Source organism: Nicotiana tabacum, chromosome 9, assembly GCF_000715075.1.
Source record: "Nicotiana tabacum cultivar K326 chromosome 9, ASM71507v2, whole genome shotgun sequence".
NCBI classification, from domain to species: Eukaryota; Viridiplantae; Streptophyta; class Magnoliopsida; order Solanales; family Solanaceae; genus Nicotiana; species Nicotiana tabacum.
In genome coordinates this window covers 120,983,150-121,011,122 of record NC_134088.1, presented here as the reverse complement: position 1 = coordinate 121,011,122, position 27,973 = coordinate 120,983,150, and the positions used below count along the sequence as shown (strand labels likewise).

The 27,973-nt window shown below is 39.8% G+C and overlaps 1 protein-coding gene across 2 annotated transcripts; it reads right to left on the bottom strand.

Annotated features, from left to right (window-relative positions):
* Positions 1-15,105: 15,105 nt before the first annotated feature.
* On the bottom strand, positions 15,106-27,282 carry LOC107759193 (uncharacterized). Of its 2 annotated transcripts, XM_016577072.2 has the most exons (5): positions 24,796-27,280; positions 24,585-24,713; positions 23,841-24,506; positions 23,576-23,767; positions 15,106-23,509 (listed from the first exon to the last, which is right to left on the bottom strand). In XM_016577072.2, exon 5 carries the CDS (start codon positions 23,489-23,491, stop codon positions 22,910-22,912), a length of 582 nt encoding a protein of 193 aa, XP_016432558.1. In that variant the 5' UTR covers positions 23,492-23,509; positions 23,576-23,767; positions 23,841-24,506; positions 24,585-24,713; positions 24,796-27,280; the 3' UTR covers positions 15,106-22,909. The 2 variants fall into 2 exon arrangements, with proteins under 2 accessions (XP_016432558.1, XP_075078265.1); XM_075222164.1 differs by having other exon boundaries at positions 15,106-23,767; positions 24,796-27,282.
* Between the last annotated feature and the right edge of the window lie 691 nt (positions 27,283-27,973).

The following is a 27,973-nucleotide window of genomic DNA, read 5'->3' as shown; positions in this document are numbered from 1 at the left end:
TAAAAATAATGAATCTTGTTAGGTGGAGATATAAATGCGTTAAAGTCGTATATAAATACAATTTAAATAATATACAAGTAAAAGTGTATCGAGGTTAAGCAAACCATAAACAAATTCTAGAACATCCCAAAACCCGCTGTCACAAGTGCATGAGTATTTACTAAGGAGTACAATAATAATACAACATCTGTCTGGAATGTAAATAAGACAGGATAAAGTAAATAGTATGATAGAGACTATGTGGGCTGCGATACGTAGCTTGGAATTGTAGCTCACCATAAAGTCTTCTCAGCAGTTGCGCCTATGCGCCAAGATGACCACCAAATAAACCCATCAGATCCTGCACATATAGTGTATAAGTGCAACATGAGTACGTAAATTAACGCATACCATGTAAGTATCAAGCCTAAACCTAGAGAATTAGTGACGAGGAGTCGACATCAACATTTATTAGAGGTTCAATAAAGCCATATGATAAATCATGAGCAAATATGAAGCACAATAATAATAATAATGGGGTAAAACTGTAAGTTGTATAATCTTCCAAACAATTCTTTTAAAGATATAAATTTCTCAGTCTCGTCTTCTATCTCAACAACTCAGATGTATCAAGTTCCAGTATGAAACTGTAAAGGGTTACCATGTAAAATTCCAGGCATCAGTGAAAGGATAATCTCGTTAATATTTGGACTGCTTGCGATATAACGCACGATTATGTCGAGATCGTACGGCCTGATCCAGAATAATGTGTATACTGCCGAGGGTCGACCGACACGAACCATAGATGCATCCATTATATTGACGAGGCGCTCGGCCGGCTCAATAAGAAAGGAAGGAAGTTATCGAATCTCGAGACACGTGCTTACAATACAGTACATGAGTATAAGGTGAATATAATCATTTACCGTTTCTCAAATAACTAGCCAACAACTCAAGGAGATAAGGCTCAGTCTAACATATATGCATGTATTTATAAATCAATTCAATTATAATTTTAATTAATTAAGCCATCATGATGGATTCAAGTATTTTAAAAATTACATGGTAAAGTCCTAAATCTACCTAGACATAAACATGCTTTAGCTACGTATGGACTCTCGTCACCTCGTACGTACGTAGCACCCACAACTATTAGCACATAACAATTATATCACCTAGGGGTATAATTTAACAATTTATAATAATTCTCAACTCCGCTCGAAAAGTCAACAAAGTCAACCCTCATGCCCACGTGCCCAGATTCCGAAAATTCTTGAAGATAATCATTACCCATAGCGCCACAAACTCAAATATATAATGTATTCCTAATTTCATGTCCAATTTCGTGATAAAAATCCAAAAATACCAAATTCTAGGTTTTCTTCAAAATCACACAATTTTCACCAAATTCCTTGTTCAAATCCATGTATTTAACTCAAAATGTGAAGAAATCACTTACCTAGTGGAGGATTACTACAAAGCTCCTTCAAAAATTACCCCAAGCTCGGCTCCAATGGAAGTTTGAGATAAAATGCCCAGACGACCTTCATCGCGAATGCGGCACTGCCCTCGTGTTCGCGAAGCACAACTACCCAAACCTTCGCGAACACGACTGCCTTATCATGAATGGGTTGTACAAAAAGGCCTCCAATCCAAAACCTTCTTCGCAAACGCGTCTTTCCCTCCGCATTCGCGAAGAGAAAAACTTGTACCAACAAACCAGCAATAACAATTCATCCAAACTTATTCCAAAACCATCCAGAAACAAACTCGAGGCCCCCGGGACCCCGTCCAATCATATCAACAAGTCCCAAAACATAACACAAACCTTCTCGATGCCTCAGATCACACCAAATAACATCAAAACTACCAATCGACGATCAAAACCTTTCTTTAAACTTTCAAACATCCAAACTTCGACGAACGCGTCCGATTCATGCTTAAATATTCCGGAATGATGCCAAACTTTATGTATAAGTCATAAGTCACAATACAAACCTATTCCAAGGCTCAGAACCTCAAACGAACATCGATAACATCAAAATCCACTTCAAATCAAACTTAAAAAATTCTTTAAACTTTCAAAATGCCAACTTTCCATAATAAGCGCTAAAATGCTCCCGGACCACCCGATACTCAACCCTAAAATACGCCTCAGTCCAAAATTATCATATGAACCTATTGGAACCTTCAAATCCCGATTCTGAGGTCGTATACTCAAAAATCAAACCTTAGTCAACTCTTCCAACTTAAAGCTTCCGAATTTAGAAGTTTCCTTCCGAATCAATTCTGAACTTCCTAAAATTTGATTCCAACTATGCGTACAAGTCATAAAAGCATGAAGTGAAGCTACTCAAGGCCTCAAACCGTCGAACGACACGCTAGAGCTCAAAACGACCGGTCGAGTCGTTACATATACAGTTACACTAACATACGTAAGAAATAATGAACTTGACAACAAACCTGTATGGTAGAAGGCCATTTTGTATTAAAGTATTTAAATATTCTTCTTGGTAGTAATTGTTTGTATTATCTTCTGCTGAGTCAAAAATTAGAAAAATAAAAATGTTTTTATGATGAAACTTAGCAATCGACTTTTTATTTAGTCGACCAACATATTTAATTCTGCAAGCTAAGATAGCCTTATAATTTCTATCATGTAATTTGCACAAATTGAGTTTTAATCTAATGATTGAAATATTTTTCTTATTAATTACACTACTATTACTATTGGGATTGATAACCAAGTGTTTTGGAAGAACTAAATCACCTTTTATTCGATGCTCTTCTTCGTTTTCGACACGAAGCAAGAAGTAACTAAATGCTAGATCTATTCTTACTTTTATATTTCTTGTCAGGTGAATCTTTTTTATTTGAGGCCACAAGTATAATTTTGGCAAGCTAGCTTTTACAGTCTTTTGTTTCGTCGATTTTGGAACTAGTGATAGTACTTGACAGAAATCACCTCCTAAATCATTACTTTTCCTCCACATTATTTGTTGATATTCAATGTATCTCTAATAATCCGGTCAATTGTTTCGATCATTTGACGCTAAGCCATAAGCGCTTCTTCCCATATTATTAATTTTACCTTCCTTATAAATTTAGTACAATTGCTTTCCTTTGATATATTTATGGTGGTTATTTCAGTTGTTTGAAGAGGTATATCAAATCTAAAGTGAGTTGTACGACCATATAACAAAATCCTTGCGGGTACACCACTTGTTGTTATTGCTAACAATATCATGCCCCTTAATCTGACATTTGCAAGTAATGCATGACATAGGTATATTATTTCGAATCCACATGAGGCATTATAAAAAATAATCTCGCTATACCAGAGTCGACTCTTTATAATATAGTCTTGAAAGCTTGTTCTTGTTCATGATATTGTGCTTCCTCACACACCTGTATGACCTTTTGATTCTTAATACTATACTAACCCCCTTTTTACTTTGTGTTTTAATATTTTTAATCTCTACACTCTTTTTATGGAATATATTTATGTACCCTAAGACTTTTTTTAACTTGAAAAATAATTTTACTCATATGATGAATTTAAAAAATAATTGCATTGGATTCTCTTGCTAAATAATTAATTGAAAGAATTAATAATTTGGTCTTAACATAAAAAATAATTTATTTATATTGATTCAGATTCTTAATATTAGTGCATCTCTTGTTTTAAATATTTAATTGTAATTATAATTTTATCCACCCTAAATTTTATTTTTAAAGAGTAAAAAGTTCGATTTGACATTCCAATTTTAGAACTTTATGTTTGCATAATCATTAGTGGTATTGACTCTTACCAACCATTTTTCTTTCTCTCTTTCTCACACATTTATATTCTTAAACATTTATTTTAGTTATTTTAAAATAATTGGGTTTTTATTATTACATAAAAATTGATAAGAATTCTTTTTATTTGAGTAGGAAAGTAGTTCAAAAATAATATATAAATATATTACCGTGGAGATATTTTTGTTCTCAATTTCAATGTTTTATGCAGTCCATTTAGCATTACTTTTATTTTTTCTTTGTATTGGACATTATGGAGTAGTAATGTTTACCAATACAGAGGATTCTTGTTTATGAAATTGATTTTATTAAACCTTCATACATATTTTTAATAAGAATTTAATAGGCAAAATTTTATTAATTTTAAAATCTTAAATATTAAAAATATTTAACATAGAAGGTATTGCCGCGCCCCATTTTCTCGCGAAAGCGGGTTTCGATATGTGACAACTCTTTTAAATGAGTATTAAAAGAGAAGAGCCACCACCTAACGATTTTTAAGGTGCGTTAGGACACCTATTTGCGAATAACTCTATTTGACTAGTCAACGTCACCAAAGATCGGGTAAGGGCTCAAATTACCTCGAAGAGAAGGTGTTACGCACTCTTCGAGGTCCACAACTGTGGGTCCCGGATGAATTTTATGTTATGTGGGATTATTGGGTTAAACTAAGTTGTAGGTTGGTGAGTTGTGAATTAATCCTAAGTGGTCAAAGCAATTAATTAAAACTAGTGTGATGACCCAAAAATATCATCTTTAAATTTAATGATTATTTATGTGATCTAAGAACTATTTACCATTACTCGACTTGCGTGTGCAGTTCGTAAAAATTTTTCGAAAAGTTTTCAGGTGAAAAATGGATTAAAATGTGAATTAGATGTTTAAAACACAACTGAGTTGACTTTGGTCAACATTTTGAGCAAACGAACTCGGATCAGTATTTTGACAGTTCCGGTAGGTCCATATCGTGAATTGGGACTTGGGCGTATGCCCGGAACCAAATTCCGAGGTCCCTAGCCCGAGATATGGAATTTTGATGAAATATTTTAAAGTTTGAGTTCAAATAGTGACCGGATGTCGAATTATGTGCAAATGACCCCGGAATAGAATTTTGATGATTCCGACAGCTCCGTATGGTGATTTTGGACTTAGGAGCGTGATCGAAATTTTATTTGGAAGTCCGTAGTAAAATTAGGCTTGAAATGGCTAAAATAGGAATTTAAAGTTTGAAAGTTTGACCGGGGAGTTGACTTTTTGATATCGGGGTCGGAATCCAGTTTTTAAAATTTTCACTGCTCCATTATGTCATTTATCACTTGGGTGAAAAATTTGAGTTCAATCGGACTTGATTTGATAGGTTTCGACATCGAATGTAGAAGTTGGAAATTTTAAATTTTATTAAGCATGAATTGGAGCATGATTCATGATTTTAGCGTTGTTTGATGTGATTTGAGGTTTCAAATAAGTTTGTATGATGTTTTAGTACTTGTTGATATTTTGGGTTGAGGTCCCGAGGGCCGAGGGTGAGTTTTGGATGGTTAACGGATCAAAAATAGAACTTAGCTGCTGCAATGTTTCTGCTGGAAATGCTGTCAAAATCGGGCTGCCAGTCAAAATCGAGTTGCCTGCCAAAATCGAGCTCCCTGACAAATCGAGCTCCCTGACAAAATCGAGCTCCCTGACAAAATCGAGCTCCCTAACAAATCGAGCTCCCTGATAAAATCGAGGTCCCTGACAAAATCGAGGTCCCTGACAAATCGAGGTCCCTGACAAAATCGAGGTCCCTGACAAAATAGAGGTCCCTGACAAAATCGAGGTCCCGGACAATCGAGGTCCCAAGATCGAACTGGACAGATCGAGCTCCCAAGATCGAACTGGACAGATCTGTAAGTTATAAAAATAGTGGCATTCAACATTTGCCATTTTTGACAAACTTGAGCTTGAACAGAGGCGACTTTTGACAGATTTTCAAGGAAAGACATTTGGGGTAAGTGATTCCAACTCGTATTTGGTCTATATACACAAATATATCATTGTTTTCACCATTGAATTAGTGTTTTGAGATTGAAATTTGGAAAATTTTAGAAATCTCATAGAAATGAATTTTTGAGATTTCGGCGTCAATCCGGAGTCCGATTGGAGTGAAACTGGTATGGTTGGACTCTTAATTGAATGGGTTATCGGATTTTATAAGTTTCGCTGGATTCCGAGATGTGGGCCCCACAGGCAAATTTAGAGCTAATTTCGGATTTTATTGAAACAAAGTAGTATTTTCTTATGAAATTGATTCCTATAATTTTTGTTGACTGTATCGAATTACTTATGACTAGATATGAGTCGATCGGAGTCAAAAAATCGAGAAAACGCATAATACTTGGTTAAATTGGAGCAAGTCGAGGTAAGTGACTTGTCTAACCTTCTGTGGGGGAAATTTTTCTAGGATTGGTATTAATTGTAATGTGATGAAAGTCATGTACACGAGGTGACGAGTGTGTACACGGACTAAATGTAAAGGATTATATGTTCAAATTATGAAGATCACTGTTACATATTAATTAAATTATTAAATCTTGTTATATTCTCCATTAATGATTTGATTTGCATACCTTAAATTTGCTTGTGGATTCTAGTGGAGTTTCTTTCACGGCATTCCAGTTTAGAGGAGCAGCCTACCTGTGGTGGCGGGCATATGAGTTGGATAGTCCGACTGAGGCAGCTTCACTTACTTGGACTCAATTTTCAGATATGTTCTTGAGGGAGTATGTTCCTCAGAGTCTTAGGGATGCTTGGCGCGCAGAGTTTGAGCAGCTGCGCCAGGGTTCTATAACCGTGTCAGAATATGCGGTTTGATTCAGTGATTTGGCTAGGCATGCACCAGCCTTAGTTGCTACTGTTCGAGAGTGGGTTCATAGATTTATTGAGGGTCTTCACCCTAGTATCAGATACAGTATGGCTCGAGAGCTAGAGATGGACATCACATACCAACAGGTGGTGTCAATTGCTAGAAGATTGGAAGGTATGCACACTCGGGAGAGGGAATGGAGGAAAGCTAAGAGACCCCGAGATTCTGGCATATATAATAATTCTCGTGCCCCAGTTGTAGCCTGACATGGTATAGTTTATGTGGGCCGTCCTATTCATTCAGCACTTCCAACTTCCAGTGGTATTCCGACTACTCCCAGACCTCAAGTTCCATATTATGCACCACCAGTGTCTTCTGTACCTCCTGTACGGGGTGCTTTCAGCGGACAGTCTAGTCTATCAGGCCCGAGCCAGTCCCAGCAGCCACGTCCTCTGAGGGCTTATTTTGAGTGTGGTGACACTCGCCATATTGTGAGAGATTGCCCCAAATTTAGGAGGGGTGCACCTCCATAGATTTCTCAGGCCCCACCTATTCCACAGGGTCCTCTGGCTTCTCAGGCTATGATTTCTGCACCAGTTGCCACTCCACCTGCACAGCCAGCTAGAGGTGGAGGTCGGGCAGGTAGAGGTCGCCCTAGAGGGGAGGCCAGGCCAGATATTATGCCCTTCCTGCTAGGACTAATGTTGTTGCATCCGATTCTGTTATCACAAGTATTATTCCGGTCTGTTATAGAGATGCGTCAGTCTTATTTGATCCAGGCTCCACTTATTCTTATGTGTCATCTTATTTTGCCCCGTATTTGGGGGTATCACGTGATTCTTTCAGTTCTTCTGTTTATGTATCTACACCCGTGGGTGAATCTATTATTGTAGATCGTGTGTATCAGCCGTGTTTAATTATTATCATTGGTTTTGAGACCAGAGCTGATTTATTATTGCTCAGTATGGTGCATTTCGATATTATTTTGGGCATGGATTGGTTGTCACCCTATCACGCTATTCTTGATTGTTACGCCAAGATGGTGACGTTGGCTATGCCAGGTCTACCATGGCTAGAGTGGAGAAGTACCTCAGATCATGTTCCTAGCAGGGTTGTTTCATTTCTTAAAGCTCAACGAATGGTTGAGAAAGGGTGTGATGCGTATCTGGCCTATGTGAGAGATGTTAGTATTGATACTCCTAATGTGGAGTTAGTTCCTGTAGTAATGGATTTTCCTGATGTATTTCCAGCGGATCTTCCGTGTATGCCGCCCGACAGGGATGTTGACTTTGGCATTGATTTGTTACCGGGCACTCAGCCCATTTTTATTCCACCATATCGTATGGCCCCAACAGAGTTGAAAGAATTAAAATAACAGTTACAAGAGTTGCTTGATAAGGGTTTCATTCGGCCCAGTGTATCGCCTTGGGGTGCTCCTGTCTTATTTGTAAAGAAGAAGGATGGTTCTATGCAGATGTGTATTGATTATCGCCAGTTGAACAAGGTAACAGTGAAGAACAGGTATCCATTGCCATGTATTGATGACTTATTTGATCAGCTTCAGGGTGCTAGAGTATTCTCTAAAATTGACTTGCGTTCAGGCTATCATCAGTTGAAGATTCGGGAGCGAGATATTCCGAAGACTGCTTTCAGGACTCGGTACGGTCATTACGAGTTTCTTGTGATGTCTTTTGGGCTGACCAATGCCCCAGCAACATTTATGCACTTAATGAATAGTGTATTTCAACCCTATCTCGATTCCTTCATCATTGTGTTTATTGACGACATTCTGGTGTATTCCCGGAGTCGGGAAGATCATGAACAACACCTGAGGACTGCGCTTCAGATTTTGAGAGAAAAGAAGTTATATGCAAATATTTTAAAGTGTGAATTCTGGCTTGATTCAGTGGGATTTGTGGGTCATATAGTTTCGTGTGAGGGGATCAAGGTAGATCTAAAGAAGATTAAAGCAGTGCAGAGTTGGTCCAGACCGTCCTCAGTTACGGAAATCCAGTGTTTCCTTGGTTTGGCTGGGTATTATCGCTGATTTGTAAAGGGTCTCTCTTCTATTGCTGCATCTATGACCAAATTGACCTAGAAGGGTGCTCCGTTCAGGTGGACCGAGGAATGTGAGGAGAGCTTCCAAAAGCTCAAGACAGCTTTGACTACAGTCCCAGTGTTGGTATTACCTACAGGTACAGGATCTTATACCGTGTATTGTGATGCGTCGCGTATTGGTCTCGGCGCAGTGTTGATGCAGGACGGTAGGGTGATTGCCTACGCGTCCAGACAGTTAAAAGTGCATGAGAAGAATTATCCTGTACATGACCTGGAGTTAGCAGCTATTGTTCATGCCTTAAAAATTTGGCGGCATTATTTGTACGGTGTCCATTGTGAGATCTATACCGATCACCGGGGTCTACAGCATCTGTTTAAACAGAAGGATCTTAACTTGCGGCAATAGAGGTGGTTGGAGTTGTTTAAGGATTATGATATCACCATTCTCTATCATACTGGGAAGGCCAATGTGGTGGCCGATGCCTTGAGTCGTAAGGCAGAGAGTTTGGGCAGCTTAGCATATTTATTGGTAGCAGAGAGACCTTTGGCCTTGGATGTTCAGGCCTTGTCCAACCAGTTTGTTAGATTGGATGTTTTCGAGCCGAGTCGAGTTTTAGCTTGCGTGGTTTCTCAGTCTTCTCTTTATGATCGTATTAGGGAACGCGAGTATGATGACCCTCATCTACTTGTCCTTAAGGATACAGTTCAACACGGTGATGCCAAGGAAGTCACTATTGGAGATGACGATGTATTACGGATGCAGGGCAGGCAATGTGTGCCTAATGTGGATGGCTTGCATGAGTTGATTCTCCTGGAGGCTTACAGTTCGCGGTACTCTATTCATCCGGGTGCTGCAAAGATGTATCAGGACCTGAGACAACACTATTGTTGGAGGCGGATGAAGAAAGACATAGTGGGGTATGTATCTCGGTGTCTAAATTGTCAACAGGTGAAATATGAGCATCAGCGACCGGGTGGATTACTTCAGAAGTTAGAGATTCCAGAATAGAAATGGGAGCGAATCACTATGGATTTCGTTGTTGGGCTCCCACAGACTCAGCAAAAGTTTAATGCAGTTTGGGTGATTGTGGATAGGCTGATCAAATCAGCTCATTTCATTCCTGTGATTACTACTTACTCTTCGGAGCAGCTGGATCAGGTATATATTCGCGAGATTGTCAGACTTCACGGTGTACCAGTATCTATCATCTCTGATCGGGGTACACAGTTTATCTCACAGTTTTGGAGGGCAGTACAGGGTACTCAGGTAGAGTTGAGTACAGCATTTCACCCTCAGATGGACGGGCAGTCCGAACGCACTATTCAGATACTGGAGGATATGCTTTGTGCGTGTGTAATAGATTTTGGGGGTGCTTGGGATCAGTTCTTACCACTTGCGGAGTTTGCTTACAACAACAGTTACCAGTCAAGCATTCAGATGGCTCCGTATAAGGCCTTGTATGGTAGGCGGTGCCGGTCTCCAGTGGGTTGGTTCGAACCAGGCGAGGCTAGACTTTTGAGTACAGGCTTAGTTCAGGATGCCCTGGAAAAGGTTAAGTTGATTTAGGATCGACTTCGTTCAGCCCAATCTAGACAGAAGAGTTATGCGGATCGGAAGATTCGTGATGTTGCATTCATGGTTGGTGAGCGGATATTGCTCCGGGTTTCGCCTATGAAGGGTGTGATGAGGTTCAGAAAGAAGGGCAAGTTGAGCCCTAGGTATATTGGGCCTTTTGAGATTCTTGAGAGAGTTGGAGAGGTGGCTTACAGACTTGCACTACCACCTAGTCTTTCTACGGTTCATCCGGTATTCCATGTTTCTATGCTTCGGAAATATCACGGCGATCTGTCTCATGTGTTAGACTTCAGTTCGGTTCAGTTGGACAAGGATCTATCTTATGTTGAGGAACCAGTGGCTATTTTAGATAGGCAGGTTTGAAAGCTGAGGTCAAAGAACATTGCTTCCGTAAAGGTTCAGTGGAGGGGTCATCCGATCGAGGAGGCGAGTTGGGAGGTCGAGAATGATTTACGCAGCTGTTATCCACACTTATTCACCAGCTCAGGTACTTTTTCTAACTCTGTTCGAGGATGAACGTTTGTTTTAGAGGTGGAGAATGTGATGACCCAAAAATGTCATCTTTAAATTTAATGATTAATTATGTGATCTAAGCACTATTTACCATTACTCGACTTGCGTGTGCAGTCCGTAAAAATGTTCCGGAAAGTTTTCAGGTGAAAAATGGATTAAAATGTGAATTAGATGTTTAAAACACAACTGAGTTGACTTTGGTCAACATTTTGAGCAAACGGACTCGGATCAATATTTTGACAGTTCCGGTTGGTCCGTATCATTAATTAGGACTTGGGCATATATCCAAAACCAAATTCCAAGGTCCCTAGCCCGAGATATGGAATTTTGATAAAACATTTTAAAGTTTGAGTTCAAATAGTGACCGGATGTCGAATTATGTGCAAATGACCCCGGAATAGAATTTTGATGATTTCGACAGCTCCGTATGGTGATTTTGGACTTAGAAGCGTGATCGAAATTTTATTTGGAAGTCCGTAGTGAAATTAGGCTTGAAATGGCTAAAATAGAAATTTAAAGTTTGAAAGTTTAACCGGGGAGTTGACTTTTTGATATCTGGGTCAGAATCCAGTTTTGAAAATTTTCACTGCTCCGTTATGTCATTTATGACTTGGGTGCAAAATTTGAGGTCAATCGGACTTGATTTGATAGGTTTCGACATCGAATGTAGAAGTTGGAAACATTAAGTTTCATTAAGCTTGAATTGGAGCATGATTCGTTATTTTAGCATTGTTTGATGTGATTTGAGGTTTCAAATAAGTTTGTATGATATTTTAGGACTTGTTGGTGTTTTGGGTTGAGGTTCCGAGGGCCTCGGGTGAGTTTCGGATAGTTAATGGATCAAAAGTGGGACTTAGCTGCTGCAAAAGCTGCTGTAATTTTTCTGCTGGAAATGCTGTCAAAATCGGGCTGCCTGTCAAAATTGAGCTGCCTGTCAAAAATCGAGCTGCCTGCCAAAATCGAGCTCCCTGACAAAATCGAGCTCCCTGACAAAATCGAGCTCCCTGACAAAATCGAGCTTACTGACAAATCGAGGTCCCTTACAATCGAGGTCCCTTACAATCGAGGTCCCTGACAAAATCGAGGTCCCTGACAAATCGAGGTCCCTGACAAAATCGAGGTCCCTAATAAATTTGAGGTCCCTGACAAATTGAGGTCCCTGACAAAATCGAGGTCCCTGACAAAATCGAGGTCCCTGGCAAAATCGAGGTCCCAAGATCGAACTGGACAGATCTGTAAGTTATAAAAACAGTGGCATTCAACATTTGCCATTTTTGACAAACTTGAGCTTGAACAGAGGCGACTTTTGACAGATTTTCAAAGAAAGACATTTGGGGTAAGTGATTCCAACTCGGATTTGGTCTATATACACAAATATATCATTGTTTGTACCATTTAATTAGTGTTTTGAGATTGAAATTTGGAAAATTTTAGAAATCTCATAGAAATGAATTTTGAGATTTCGGTGTCGATCCGGAGTCCGATTGGAGTGAAACTGGTATAGTTGGACTCGTAATTGAATGGGTTGTCGGATTTTATAAGTTTCGTCGGATTCCGAGATGTGGACCCCACAGGTAAATTTTGAGCTAATTTCGGATTTTATTGAAAAAAAGTAGTATTTTCTTATGAAATTGATTCCTATAATTTTTGTTGACTGTATCGAATTACTTATGACTAGATATGAGTCGATCGGAGTCGAAAAATCGAGAAAAAAGCATAATACTTGGTTAAATTGGAGCAAGTCGAGGTAAGTGACTTATCTAACCTTGTGTGGGGGAAATTCTTCTAGGATTGGTATTAATTGTAATGTGATGAAAGTCGTGTACACGAGGTGACGAGTGTGTACACGGACTAAATGTGAAGGATTATGTGTTCAAATTATGAAGATCACTGTTACATATTAATTAAATTATTAAATCTTGTTACATTCTCCATTAATGATTTGATTTGCATACCTTAAATGTGCTTGACATTTCCCTGCTAATTGTTTTATCTGTTTGATAGAAACTTGGTTTCTTTTATACTGTGCATTATTTGAAGGTTGAATTTCTTTAAATTAAGTATTATTAATATGAAATATTATTTTTCTGAATTATTTTATTCCTGATTATTTTCGCAAGATTTTTGGTACTCATTGTGAGGGAGCCGTGAGCTCTTTATTGTGGAAAAATATTATTGTTGGATTATTTTGGCATGAGCCGTGAGTTCTTTATTATTGAAAAATATTGTTGTTGATTTATTTTTGAAAAATTAAAATATTGGGCACTTGAGATGCAAATTGTGATATATTGTGATATTGATACGCATGCGGTGGTATAAGGTCTGGGGATTGAAACGCATGCGGTGAGATAAGGGTGGCTTGATATGCGTGACTAGTAGGGGTGACTACTAGAAGTCATGCGGTGTGATAAGGGTGGCTAAAACGCGGGATGCTATTTCGGGAAAATATTTTTTTAAAATAAATTGTGAAGGCTCCCGCGGTGATATAAGGAAATGAGATATTGTGAATTTATTTATGATTTGGGACTACGAGGTGGTACCTCGGTAGTGCCCTTGTTGATATTGATTTATGGTCGTAGTTGCCTTCGATTAATTGTTGTGATTTTCATAAAGCTGAAAGAAAATTCTGTTTTGATTCCACGAGATATTATTTATAATTAATTGGTGTCATTAAATGTGACATACTATTTGATTCATTTCCATGTCATTATCTATTCTCCAGTAGGGCCTGACTTGACCTCGTCACTACTCTATTGAGGTTAGGATTGGCACTTACTGGGTACCGCTGTGGTGTACTCATACTACACTTCTGCACATCTTTTTATGCAGATCCAGGTACATCTTACCAGTTTAGACGTCAGTGAAGCTACCTGCGCACGGAGATTTTGAGGTATATCTGCCAGTGTCCGTAGACTCCGGAGTCCCCTTCTATCATTTTATGTTGCTTCCTTATTTTTCTTTAGACCTTGATACATAGAAATATTGAGAATAAATTTTAGAAGCTTGTGACTTATTTCTACCGGGTTTTGGGAGTTGTAATTATTTGAATTGTAGTTTATTTATTTCAGATATTTATGATTATTCCGCATTGATAGGCTTACTTAGTCTTAGAGACTAGGTGCCATCACGACCTCCTACGGAGAGAATTTGAGGTCGTGACAACTAGTAACGGAAAAATGTAAGAATTGTAAATCGTAAAAAAGCCTACTTAATTACATAAAAAGGGGACCTAAATTTTTAAGCTTGATGGATCAACTCCCGTGCAAAATCTGCTAATACTTTTATAGCCAAGAGTACAATGACTATTCGGGCAATTTATATATCATGTCCGCTACTCTCATTACTAACTTTAAGTTATTACTTAAAGCGCACTAATTAATTCTAAATCGTGCATTAGTAATCCTACTCGTCTCATTCTTATAGTTCAGGAGGCTTTGGACACTATTCTAAAGGGATGGTTCTAGACTTAAAGAAAATCTCAAGTTTCTATTTCTATCCTTATTAGCGTCACATAAAATAAGCACATTGAGACTTAAACAAGTAACACATAAGACAAGTAAGGGCTCATGTTGGCCTTCAAATTAATTAAATAAATGAAATGGACTCTTAAGAAATGCGATTCCTTATTTAATGTTCAAAGACGCATAACGGTCAACTTAAACATAGCATATGGGTATGTTCACGAGTAGTAAAAGGAGATAAATCAAAGCTTATTCCAAGAAATAGTCCAGACCATTTATATTGGAGGTACTGATCATTGAGATGAAACTAGAGTATCGTGCGTAGACACTAAAAGGGAAAAGAACAGTTGCCAAAATCCCAAAGATGTATTCAAGGTGGGTAAAAACAATTACCTCTTTTCAAAAAATAAGCAAATGATAATGATAATACTATTAGTGATAATAAAGTTTACCAACATAAATAGGTTCAGCTCGTCTTCTACAAGTAGAAAAGTTTAAGCCCTCGAGAAGCTTATTGGAAAGCTAGTAAAGTAAAATAATTTCTTTTACTAAAAATCGAGTACCAAATTGTAAAAAAAAAAAGACTTAGTTATTTCAAAGGGCACACTCAAAAACCCTATCACGTAAGTGGTGATATCTTCGTCAGAAGAAGGGATTATTATTTCTTTTTTCTCCCAATTGCAATCTTTCTTTAGCTGTTTGAGGTGCTTCTCGGTTATTGAACACATGTACATCTATACTAGCTAACATCGCCCGGGGACCGATGAGCCTTTATCGACCTTAAAATCAGAGGTAAGAACACACACCTCGGGAACACACTCCTAAGGTCGTGGCTCTACTGGTGTTTCGTCGGCGGTAGACTGTGAAGATGAAACTTTTTCTTTCTGAGGAGTGGTTTGTAATGTTTTCGCCATTTTCGAATTTAAAGGTCGAGAATAGAAGAAAGAGACAAAGATTTGGCAAATTTGAAGAAGGGCTTTTGTAAAGAGGAATCACAGATTTTCGAATAAACTTAGAGGGTATGAAAACAAACTTGGGAAGTATGGAAGATTGGAGTTGTAAAAGTGGTAAATGGTAAAAGAAAGGGCTATTTATATATTAAAGCAATGGTGGTTCAATATTAGCGGTGGCTGACAACCGTCTGGCATGCATTAAATGCCTTGAAAAACTAAATCGTCCGGAAAGCGATCATGTGCGTCACGATTGAGCTCAATGTGAACATTAGCTTATAATCCAATCGAGCCATTAAAAAATCATATCGTTTCTCACCACATCCTTCCCGAGAAATGAGGGGACTATCTGTATATGGTCAAAATAAATTTCGGCTTTCGTACCATTGATCGAGGTCGAAACATAATGGATCGAAGAAAGACTTCGTAATATCGGGTTGGGTTCCAAAGATGGTACTAATGAGCGTCAGATTTCGGGTATAGGTCAAACACTGAGTTCGAAGTCATTATCGAGCTCGGGTCCGAATTGAACTATGATGAGATGATTTCGATCTTAAGGGGCAGTGGCCAACCGCGATCAAGTCCGAATCATCACCCGATCCCGAATCCATATCGAGCTCTAGGAGCAATACCGACTAGCACCGAGGCCGATCGAACTCGAGCTCACAGACAAGAGTCGTTGCAAACACGCTAAGGGAGAGAATCTCGGCGGAAATTAGGAAAAAGTTGATCTAAAGAAGTATTCTCCACTATAAAGGGGATGACTACATTTCTGTAGAAGGTAGTTTTTTCATGCTTACATGGTAATTCAAGCACTATATTCTCAGATATTCAAGGACTATTCTTTTAGGTTTCATTAATTGAAACATCTTGCTTAGTCCTAAAAATCGTTTTCTTTCCAACCTTGTTTATTTTGCATTCTTTGCAATCCATATTTGATATTTCTATTTATCCCTACGATTTGTATTAAGTGATACCACATATCCTTAGAACTGCGTACAAATTCAACTCTATCCATTTTTTTGGGTAAACAGTTTGCTCCCACCGTGGGGCTAAGGATAACAGTGGTTATTTGATATGAATCCGAAAAAAGACATTGTTTAAGACACTGTTTTACGCTTGTTTCCGAAAGTATCTTGAATTTCGGATTAGTGACGATTAACCATCAATCAAATAGCCTTACCTAGCGACAACGAAGCTGGCCTTAAAGATGAGAACAACAACCTGACACCTGGTACCGAAAGACCATTTGTCAACGCCGTTGGAGCTCGAATAGAAGTGCTGATAGACGTCAATTCGCATGTGCCCATTGAGGCGAACATACATTCTGAACCTGAAAATAGCATTCATGGCGGCACTCGATCTGCACCTCGAGACACCCATAACATTGAGGAAAACGTAATCAACTTGCGTATGATTTTCGAAATGTTGCAAGATCAACAGGTAGCAATAGCCCAGTTACAGAGTCTAACACAGGTACTGAGCAGACCGGAGCCGACTCCATCCAGAGAGATCACCCGCGGAACAGAGCCAGTTGTAGCAAGGTCAAACGAGCAAGAATCAGGGACTAATCCCGAAGTTATTAAGATGTTTGAAGAACTGACAAAACGGATCAAAGAGAACAGCAAAAAGGTGGAAGCGTAAACCTCCAGGGTTGATTAAATCCCAAAGTTTCCCTCGATATCGAATGGCTTAGATTCTAAAAACTTTATAGAGAAGCCTTTCCCCCCGAGTGCGGCTCATAAACCAATCCCTAAGAAGTTTCGCATGCCCGAAATTCCTAAGTATAATGGGATGAATGACCCCAACGAACATGTCACCTCTTACACATGTGCCATTAAAGGAAACAATCTAGAAGATGATGAGATCGAATCTGTATTATTGAAAACATTTGGCGAAACCCTGTCGAAGGGGGCTATATTATGGTATCATAATTTAACATCTAACTCAATTGATTCTTTTGCTATTCTAGGAGAGTTTTTCGTAAAAGTACATGCTGGGGCCATAAAAGTCCAGACGCGGAAGTCGGACCTATTCAAGGTAAGGCAAAAGGATAACGAGATGCTAAGAGAATTTGTATCTCATTTCCAAATGGAAGAATGAATCTACAACCAGTCACAGACGATTGGGTCGTTCAAGCTTTCACTCAAGGTCTGAACGAATGGAGCTCGATGGTTTCACGACGGCTGAAACATAACCTGATCGAATACCCTGCTATTACTTGGGCCGATGTGCACAATCGGTATCAATCTAAAATAAGGGTCGAAGACGATCAGTTGGGTTCTGGGTCCGGTTTTAAAGGGGATGCCGATCGAGAATCAAGATCAAGCAAGGATCGATACCAACCATACAACGGAGATCGTCGGGGTAACGAACTTCCATGTAACCTCGTACGAAGCAAAAAGAGAAATACTTGAACCCAAGGATCTCGGGGAATGATGAATAGAAATGGGTTCGATAGTCATATTAGACCTAAGGAAGCACCACAACTATCAGAGTATAACTTTAGCATCGATGCATACGCCATCGTAATGACTATCGGACGCAAAGGACACTAAATGGCCTCGACCCATTCAGACCAATCCTGCTCAGAGGAACCCCAATCAAATGTGTGAATATCATGGCACCCATGGGCACAGAACGGAAGATTGCAGGCAACTAAGAGAGGAAGTAGCCCGATTATTCAATAAAGGGCACCTTCAAGAATTTTATGCGACAGAGCCAAAAACCATTTTAAAAACAGGTATTTCGGTAAGCAAAACCAACAGGAAGAACCACAGCATGTCATCCACATAATCATCGGTGGCATCGATACTCCTCAGGGGTCGGTACTTAAACACACTAAGACATTGGTTACGAGAGAAAAGCGATTTCAAACTTGGGATTACGCACCCATAGGAACCTTGTCCTTTAATGATGAAGATGCAGAAGGGGTCGTGCAACCTCACAATGATGCAATAGTAATATCCGTACTTATGAATAAAACTAAAGTTAAGCATGTGTTAATTGATCCAGGTAGCTCGGCTAACAACATTAGATTGAAGGTCGTACAATAGCTCGGTCTACAAGGTCAGATCGTACCCGCGACCCTGGTTCTTAATGGATTCAATATTGCATGTGAAACCACCAAAGGCAAAGTAATTCTACCGATAAACATTGTCGGGACCATCCAGGAAATGAAGTTCCACATAATGAAGGCAACATAAGGTACAACGCCCTTTTTGGAAGGCCATGGATCCACAACATGAGGGTTGTAACTTCGACCCTACACCAAGTTCTAAAATTCCCAACATTGGAGGGAATCAAAACGGTATACGGTCGAAGTAACAATTCCTATATCCTCGCCTTCATCGATAAATGGTTCAGGCTCAAAGGGGGAACAAGATGCCAAATAGTAGTCACAGACATCGGCTTTAACCCAACCATAAAATCAGAAGATCGATGAGGATGATGATCAAAGTAACCCTCGATCCTTCGTGGTTCCTGATGATTTCGACGCTACCCAATCAACGATTGAGGAATTAGAGCAAGTCATACTAATCGAGCGATGGCCCGAGCGAAAGGTATCCTCGGGGATGGGATTAACCCACGAACTCAGGAAAAAGCTTATTCAATTTCTTATCAATAGCATAGATTGTTTTGCCTGGTCCTATTTATATATAACAGGGATCCCACCAGATATAACGATGCATCGGGTAAGCTTGGATCCTAAGTTCAGACCGGTGAAGAAAAAGAGAAGACCCCAGTCCAAGGTAAAATACGCGTTCATAAAAGACGAGGTAACCAAACTTCTCAAAATAGGGTCCATTCGAGAGGTGAAATATCCTGAATGGTTAGCCAATATAGTTGTAGTGCCTACAAAAGGGTACAAACTCAGAATGTGTCTAGATTATAAGAATTTGAACAAAGCATGCCCCAAAGATTCTTTTCCGCTGCCCAACATCGATCACATGATCGATGCCACGGCCGGCCACGACATCCTTGCCTTGTTTTATGCCTATTCCGGGTATAGTCAAATCCAAATGAACCCGGAAGACCAGGACCACTTTTCACCAAATATGGGACCAATTATTATAATATGATGCCCTTCGGGCAAAAATATACAGGAGCTACGTACCAACACCTAGTAAATAGAATGTTCGAGGAACAAATAGGTAAATCGATGGAAGTCTATATTGATGACATGCTAGTTAAATCCCTGCACATAGAGGACCATCTGACCCATTTGTAGGAAACATTCGAGATCTTAAGGAAATACAACATGAAGCTCAACCCCGAGAAACAGGCAAGTTCCTTGGCTTCATGGTGTCAAATCGGGGGATCAAGATTAACCCCAATAAAATCAAGGCCATTGAAGACATTTCCACCGTGGACAGCGTAAAAGCCGTACAGAGGCTAACAGGATGGATTACAGCCTTAGGCCGATTCATTACAAGGTCGTCAGATCGAAGTCACAAATATTTCTCTCTACTAAAAAAGAAGAACGAATTCTCTTGGACCCCGGAATGCCAATAGGCATTAGAGGAATTAAAACGATATCTATCTATCCCTCTTCTGCTTCACACTCCAAAAACAGACGAAAAACTTTGCTTGTACTTGGCAGTATCAGAAATTACGGTAAGCGGTGTCCTAGTTCGAGAAGATCAAGGTACACAATTTCCCGTCTATTATGTAAGCCGAACCTTAGGAGAAGCAGAAACTAGATATCCACACTTAGAAAAGTTGGCACTTGCACCGATAAGCGCCTCTGAAAGTTAAAACCGTACTTTCAATGTCACCCCATATGCATATTGATCACTTACCCGCTCCGTAATATTTTGCACAAGCCCGAACTATCAGGTCGGCTGGCCAAATTGGTCGTCGAACTCAGTGGGTACGATATCGAATATCAACCCCGTACGACCATCAAGTCTCAAAATTTAGGGGACTTCGTGGCCTATTTCACGCCGACCCTCGTACCCAAAGTCGAAAAAGAACTCTTATTGAAATCGGGTACGTTATTGGGGGAATGGACCCTTTTTACGGACGGGGATTCAAATGTGAAGGGGTCCGGGCTAGGCATTATTTTAAAGCCACCCACGGGTAACACTATTAGGTAATCTATCAAAACTACTAAGTTGACTAACAGTGAGGCCGAATATGAGGCCATGATTGCAGGTCTCAAGCTAGATAAAAGCTTGGGAACAGAAGTCATTGAAGCCAAGTGTGACTCTTTACTAGTGGTAAACCAAGTAAACAAAACCTTCAAAGTTCGAGAAAATAGAATGCAGAGGTATTTGGACAAACTGCATGTCACTTTGCACCATTTCAAAGAATGGACTCTACAGCATGTTCCACGAGAGCAAAACAGTGAGGCTGATGCACTTGTAAATTTGGGATCATTGGTCGAGGAGAGCGAGATAAGCTCGGGGACTGTATTTCAATTCTCGAGATCCGTTATCGAAGAAGGACATGCCGAGACAAATTCTACAAGCTTAACTTGGGATTGGAGGAACAGGTACATTGAATATTTAAAGAATGGAAAGCTCCCATCAGACCCTAAAAATTTGAGGGCCCTACGAACCAAAGCTGCTCGATTCACATTAACTGCAGACGGAACACTTTATCGAAGGATATTTTATGGACCATTGGCAGTATGTTTAGGTCCAGGAGACACCGACTACGTCCTACGTGAGGCGCACGAGGGAACTTGTGCAAATCACTCCGGAGCCGATTCATTAGTTCAAAATATAATCAGGGCAGGTTATTATTGGATCGATATGGACGAAGATGCAAAGGAGTTTGTTCGAAAATGTGACAAATGTCAAAGGTTTGCACCAATGATCCATCAGCCCGGAGAGCAACTTCACTCAGTCCTATCCCCATGGACATTCATGAAATGGGGAATGGATATCGTCGACCCTCTACCATCGGCCCAAGGTAAAGCTATTTCTCAGATGAAAAACGAGAAGCTGCTCTCGTCCAATTGGCCGCCTAAAAGCAGCAAATCGAAAGATATTATAATCGAAGAACCAAGCTTCGCCATTTTAAACTCGGGGACTTAGTGTTAAGGAAAGTCACCCTCAGTACCCGAAATCCAAATGAAGGAAAACTACGACTAGACTGGGAAGAACCGTATCAGGTTCTCGAAAATGTCGGAAAAGGATTATACAAGCTCGGTATTATAAACGGCAAACAATTATCGAGCAATTGGAATGTGTCGCACCTAAAACAATACTACTGCTAAGGTACGACCCACCCAGATTCGTTTACATTTCAAAACTAACCCCTGCAGGAGTCCGATCAGGAGCTAGGATGAATCCTTCAATACGAAGCCCTGGGTCTGAAAGCACGCGTTGCACTCTTTTTCCCTTAGACCGATTTTATCCCAAATGGGTTTTTCGTCAAGATTGTTAACGAGGAAACCATTGATCGTGCTAAACTTCTTAAAAATCTCACAGTATCCGAGGAAGTTACTTCATAACAACAGGGTTTCGATAGGAAATATTGTAAGAGCTTAATGGTCAAAACGAACCATGCTCATGTAGTTGGTCCGAGTCCTGACACAAAACATGGACACATGTAAAATGACTTGCAAAGAAAAATTTCTTATTTTATCTTATATCCGAGATTTATTACGCAAAAGGATTGAGGTAAATCAACGAGTTCGAAACATTCACTCGACTATTATGCCTACGGGCTACATTACTTCGAGTTCGAGCAAGTACTCACTCGACTGTTACGCCTACATGCTACATTACTTCGAGTTCGAACCATTCACTCGACTACTAAGCCTACGGGCAACTTTCATTTATAGTTCGAGCAAGTAATCACTCGACCATTACGCCTACAGGCTACATTACTTCGAGTTCGAACCATTCACTCGACTACTAAGCCTACGGTCTACTCTTATTTCGATTTCGAGCAAGCACTCACTCGAATATTACACCTATGGGCTACATTACTTCGAGTTCAAACCATTCACTCGACTACTAAGCCTAGAGGCTACTCTCATTTCGAGTTCGAGCAAGCACTCACTCGACCATTATGCCTACGAGCTACATTACTTCGATTTCGAATCATACACTTGACTAATAAGCCTACGGTGTACTCTCATTTTGAGTTCGAGCAAGCACTCACTCAACCATTATACCTACGGGATACATTACTTTGAGTTCGAATCATTCACTCGACTAATAAGCCTATGGGCTACTCTCATTTTGAGTTCGAGCAAGCACTTACTCGACCATTACGCCTACGGGCTACATTACTTCAAGTTAGAATCATTCACTCGACTAATAAGCCTATGGGCTACTCTTATTTCGAGTTACGGCAAGGACTCACTCGACCATTATGCCTACGGGCTACATTACTTTGAGTTCGAATCATTCACTTGACTACTAAGCCTACGGGCAACATTACTTCGAGTTCGAATTATTCACTCGACTACTAAGCCTACGGGCTACTTTATTTCGCGTTGGAGCAAGCACTCACTCGACTATTACTCCTACGGGCTGTATTACTTCAAGTAATCACTCAACTCGCCTACTACGACTATGGGCTACCTTATTTCAAATTTGAGTAAGCGCTCACTCGGCTATAAATGCTATGAAGTCCAAATTCAATAAAGGCATGAATATAATCTTCACAAGGTAGGAAACAAAGTAGAAGCAAGTCGATAAAAGAAAAAGATATTTATATATCTATACAAGATTGTTTACATGATTGATTACGACATAGAAACTAAGGCCTAAGTTTCTTGGTTATCTCCAGGAGCGGTCTCTTCTCCATCGGCCTTCCCCCTATTCTCGGACCAGCTCTTACTCCCATCATCAATATCATTATCATCATCATCATTATCGGAAGCCAAGGCTTCAGCATCGGCCTCGAGTTCTTTAGCCCTTTTTATCTCTTCGGCGAGATCGAAACCTCGAGCATGGATCTCCTCGAGGGTCTCCCTCCGAGATCGGTACTTAGCAAGTTCAGCGACCCAATGTTCTTGAGTATCGGCGGTCTCGGCTTCCTCTCTTGCTTGGACCTGGGCAGCTTCAGCATCGGCCTGATAGACGGCCATAAGTGCATCTGCATCGGCCTTTGCCTTTTCGACGTCAGATTCGGTCTTGGCAAGTTCAGTGGCCAACCGAGCATCGAGCTCCTCTATTCTTCTTTCTTGAACCGACCCTTTCTCCTTCATTCTTTGAAGTTGGTTTTCGGCCGATGATACTTGAGCTCGAGCAGCTTCTCTCTCTACAGCAAAGCGGTCTACACCCTCTTTCCACTTCAAAGACTCCGCTTTTATCACATCGACTACTTCACGGAATTTTTCGATCATCTCAATTCTTTGCTGCAGCTGTGAGACCGAAATATTAGCTATCATTCCGGTATCGAGCCCATAGGCTTTTAAAAGTATTATTACCTGCTCGGACAGATCGGTCTGATCTTGGCGAGCCTTGGCCAACTTAGCTCGGAGGTCTTTTAGTTCCTCTCCCCTTTTCCCTAAGAGGAGTTTAAGGGAGTTCCTCTCCTTCGTAACCCATTGAAGGTCGGCCTCGTATCGATGCAACTTAGTTCAGGACCGAGAACATGTTTCTCGATGAACTGTCGCGGCCTGCAAAGAAAAACAAAGTTAGAAAAGAAAAGTAAACATAAAGGTAATACCGACAAAATAATTCAAGGCTTACTTGATTCAAAGAATGTTGTACCCCATGAAAAAGATCTAGTACATCATTGGTACCGACAACGTCCTCGACACTTGTAAACAGGTCACGAAAAGGATCCTCTCCATCATGTGGCATGTCTAGCTCAAGGGCCCCCAAAGCTTGGGCTTCTCGAATTGCCCATGCAGAAAAATCAGGGAAGGTGGGTGAGTCTTCGACTGATACTGCCCCAAGTGAAACACCTGGAGAATTCTCTTTGTTCGAAGAGATTCGAGGAGAGCCTCTTCAGACCTATCCTCCATATGTTGGCTTCGATGGGAAGCATCTTCGATCTCCGACAACTCCGGGACACTGCCCAAATATTGCTCTGATATATCCTTAGTTCGAGGAAGAGCCTTATGAACCATCATCGATCTAGCTGCCTGTGGGACATCGGTGGTTTCTTCGTTCGGGCCGCCAGCGCGGACCCATTGTTCTCTTCTTCTTCTTCTTCTTCGTGCGTTAAATGCAAAACTGATTCTACGGTCAAAGGAATGGTATTCTTGTTCGGCTTATGAGTCGTCCTCTTCTTCAGCTTTGGATCTTCGGGAACATAGGCTCTTTTTTTTTTGTCTTTCACCGGCTTTGGAAGAGAAGCCGAAGCCTCTTCCTCGAAGGACGAGGGCCTCAAAACTGCATCTTTACCCACACCTACATACGGGAAAGTTTATTAGAGTATATGTAAAACGTCTCGTTCGAACTACCAAAAAGTACGGGGAAGGGGCTTACCATGATTTATGGCCTCCCATCGGCCTTTTGACAAATCACCCCATGAGCGCTCAGCGTATGTGGAGGTTGAAGATAGGTCTCGTACCTAGTTTTCGAGATCGGGAACTGCTCCGGGCATCCAGGGAATCGCTGCATCACAAAAAGAGGAGTATCGGTGAGAAAAGAAATAAAAGGACAAAATAGAAGGAAGTAACAGCAGAATTACACTTACATTTCATATTCCAATCCTCGGGAAAAGACATCTTTTCAGTCGGAATCAGGTCCAAAGTCCTTACTTGAACAAACCTTTCCATCCAGCCTCGATCCCTATCCTCGTCAATGCTCGAGAACAGAGCCTTGGTAGCCCGACGCTGAAGTTTTATTAACCCTCCTCATAAAAGTCGAGGACGGTACAATCAGATGAGATACTCGAGGGTGAACGACATCCCATTGATTTTGTTCACAAAGTATCGAATCAAGTCGAGGGGGACTAACGTGAAAAGGTAAGTATACACACTCAAAAACCCTTTCACATAAGTGGTGATATCTTCGTCAGAAGAAGGGATTATTATTTCTTTTTTCTCCCAATTACAATATTTCTTTAGCTGTTTGAGGTGCTTCTCGGTTATTGAACACATGTACGTCTATACTGGCTAACATCGCCCGGGAACCGATGAGCCTTTATCAACCTTAAAATCAGAGGTAAGAACACATGCCCCGAGAATACACTCCTAAGGCTGTGGCTCTACTGATGTTTCGTCGGCGACAGACTGTGAAGATGAAACTTTTTCTTTCTGAGGAGTGATTTGTGATGTTTTCGCCATTTTTGAATTTAAAGGTCCGGAATAAGGTAAATTTGAAGAAGGGCTTTTGCAAAGAGGAATCATAGATTTTCGAATAAACTTAGAGGGTATGAAAACAAACTTGGGAAGTATGGAAGATTGGAGTTGTAAAAGTGATAAATGGTAAAAGGAAGGGCTATTTATATATTAAACCAATGATGGTTCAATATCAGCGGTGGCCGACAACCGTCTGACATGCATTAAATGCCTTGAAAAACTAAATCGACGGGAAAGCTATCACGTGCGTCATGATCGAGCTCAATGTGAACATCAGCTTATAATCCAATCGAGCCATTGAAAAATCATATTATTTCTCACCACATCCTTCCCGAGAAACGAGGGGACTATCTGTATACGGTAAAAATAGATTTCGGCCTTCATACCATTGATCGAGGTCGAAACATAATGGATCGAAGAAAGACTTCGTAATATCGGGTTAGGTTCCGAAGATGGTACGAATGAGCGTCAGATTTCAGGTATAAGTCAAACACTGAGTTTGAAGTCATTATCGAGCTCGGGTCCGAATCGAACTATGATGAGATGATTTCGATCTTATGGGGCAGAGGCCAACCACGACCAAGTCCGAATCATCACCCGATCCCGAATCCATATCGAGCTCTAGGAGCAATACCGACCAGCACCGAGGCCGATCGAACTCGAGCTCACAGACAAGAGCCGTTGCAAACACACTAAGGGAGAGAATCTCGGCGAAAATTAGGGAAAAGTTGATTTATCATGGGTTCTCTCCTATGTATTTTAATTATATCTAAGAAAGGATCCTCCACTATAAAGGGGATAGCCACATTTCTGTAGAAGGCATTTGTTTCATGCTTACATGGTAATTCAAGCACCATATTCTCAGATATTCAAGGATTATTCTTTTAGGTTTCATTAACTGAATCATCTTGCTTAGTCCTAAAAATTATTTTCTTTCCAACCTTGTTTATTTTGCATTATTTGCAATTAATATTTGATATTTCTATTTATTCCTACGATTTGTATTAAGTGATACCACATATCTTTAGAACTGCGTACAAATTTAACTCTATCCGTTTTTTGGGTAAACAATATCCATAGTAGTCAGTTATTTGATAATTAAACATGCAATGACACATTATACATACAACTGAAAAGCTCTTATTAAAAACAGATAATCAACCTTCAATATTAATTCTGAAAGGGAGAATCTTTAGTTATTCATATTGTCCATAACTTAAACTAAGTAAAAGAAGGAAATAAGTAGCAATCCAAATCTTGTTGATTTTAATAGAAACTTGCCTTCCTCGCACATACAACATACACATCTCACAGACATTTCACATAACGGATTTAAGTCTCTTTTTTACGAAATAATTACCATGTTAATCATACAAGCAACGGTGTCTAATTATCAAATTCTGCATATCAACTAAAATTAAGAATGGTACCCGATACTCGAATATAACATATTAAGCAGATCTCTCTAGTTTTATCAAAACAATAGGTTTCACCCGTTTTAGCAATTCTCAGTCCTACGATCATGCTTTCTAGTATGGATAGGGATCACAGAACTCGAGCAAAACACACCAACAAGAAGAGGAAGAACTGACCTGCACGCTTCCTAGCAGAATGCTTTACACATTCAGGCAACTCAAACATGAATAAACTAAAGCGGCTACTTTACAAAGAACTACCATATAGAGGGAGAAAATAAAAGGATTGCATTGCCAGGAAGCTAACCAGTTCCTGAAGCGCCGAATTAATAAGAAAATCAGGAATCCAAATAAATAGCTCCCGCGACCAGAGTTTCAACAGCAAAATAAACCTAATAATTGTAGTGATGCATTTCGAACAACAACCACAAGAAAGAATCCGACTATCGAGAGCAAATATAAAGACTAGCTTTGTCTGGAACGAAGATAAAGACTAAAGCTCTGCCTTGATTTTTACCTCGGAAAAACATAGGAGAATAGAATAGCTATATAGTGAAAATCGTGATTCCAGGTCCCCCCTAGTGTATAGAACTAGTGGTATTTATAGTAGTAAATTTGACTTAAGTCGTGTCACTAAAATGGAAAAGAATCATCCAAATAAATAAAGATTTAAAATATAAAAAAAAAAAGAATTTTGTCAACAAGGAATTCGAGGATTGGGGCGAGATTTGAGTATTGAAATAGGGAAGAAGAGCTGCTGGTGATTATTTTAACAAAAAAGGACTAAAATACTTACCCATAATCAGTGGAATTTGAACTGAAAATCATGAGAGAAATATATGTAATTGAACTTCCAAAATTATAATCCAATCAGTAACAAATGAAACGCCTACCTCAAACCTGTCTACATTCAACTGATAAGTCCGAACCTGTGAATGGGAAGAAGAGTAGGTGAATCTTCAGGCGCGTCGGCAATTTTGACTAAAAATAAAGCTATTATATTGGCTCATAATTAAGGTAAAAAATCAATTGCTTTACGGATTCGATAAGGAAGATAAGTAAGGAAAATAAAGTAAGAAAGGACATAGAAAAAAAATTAAAATATAATAAATCATATGAGGAAGAAACGAGATGAATTTGCCGGTATGGTTTTGAA

Bases quoted from the DNA above. Each gene is read 5' to 3' on its own strand.
- LOC107759193 (XM_075222164.1), bottom strand. From the start codon at position 23,536: ATGATAGCTAATATTTCGGTCTCACAGCTGCAGCAAAGAATTGAGATG.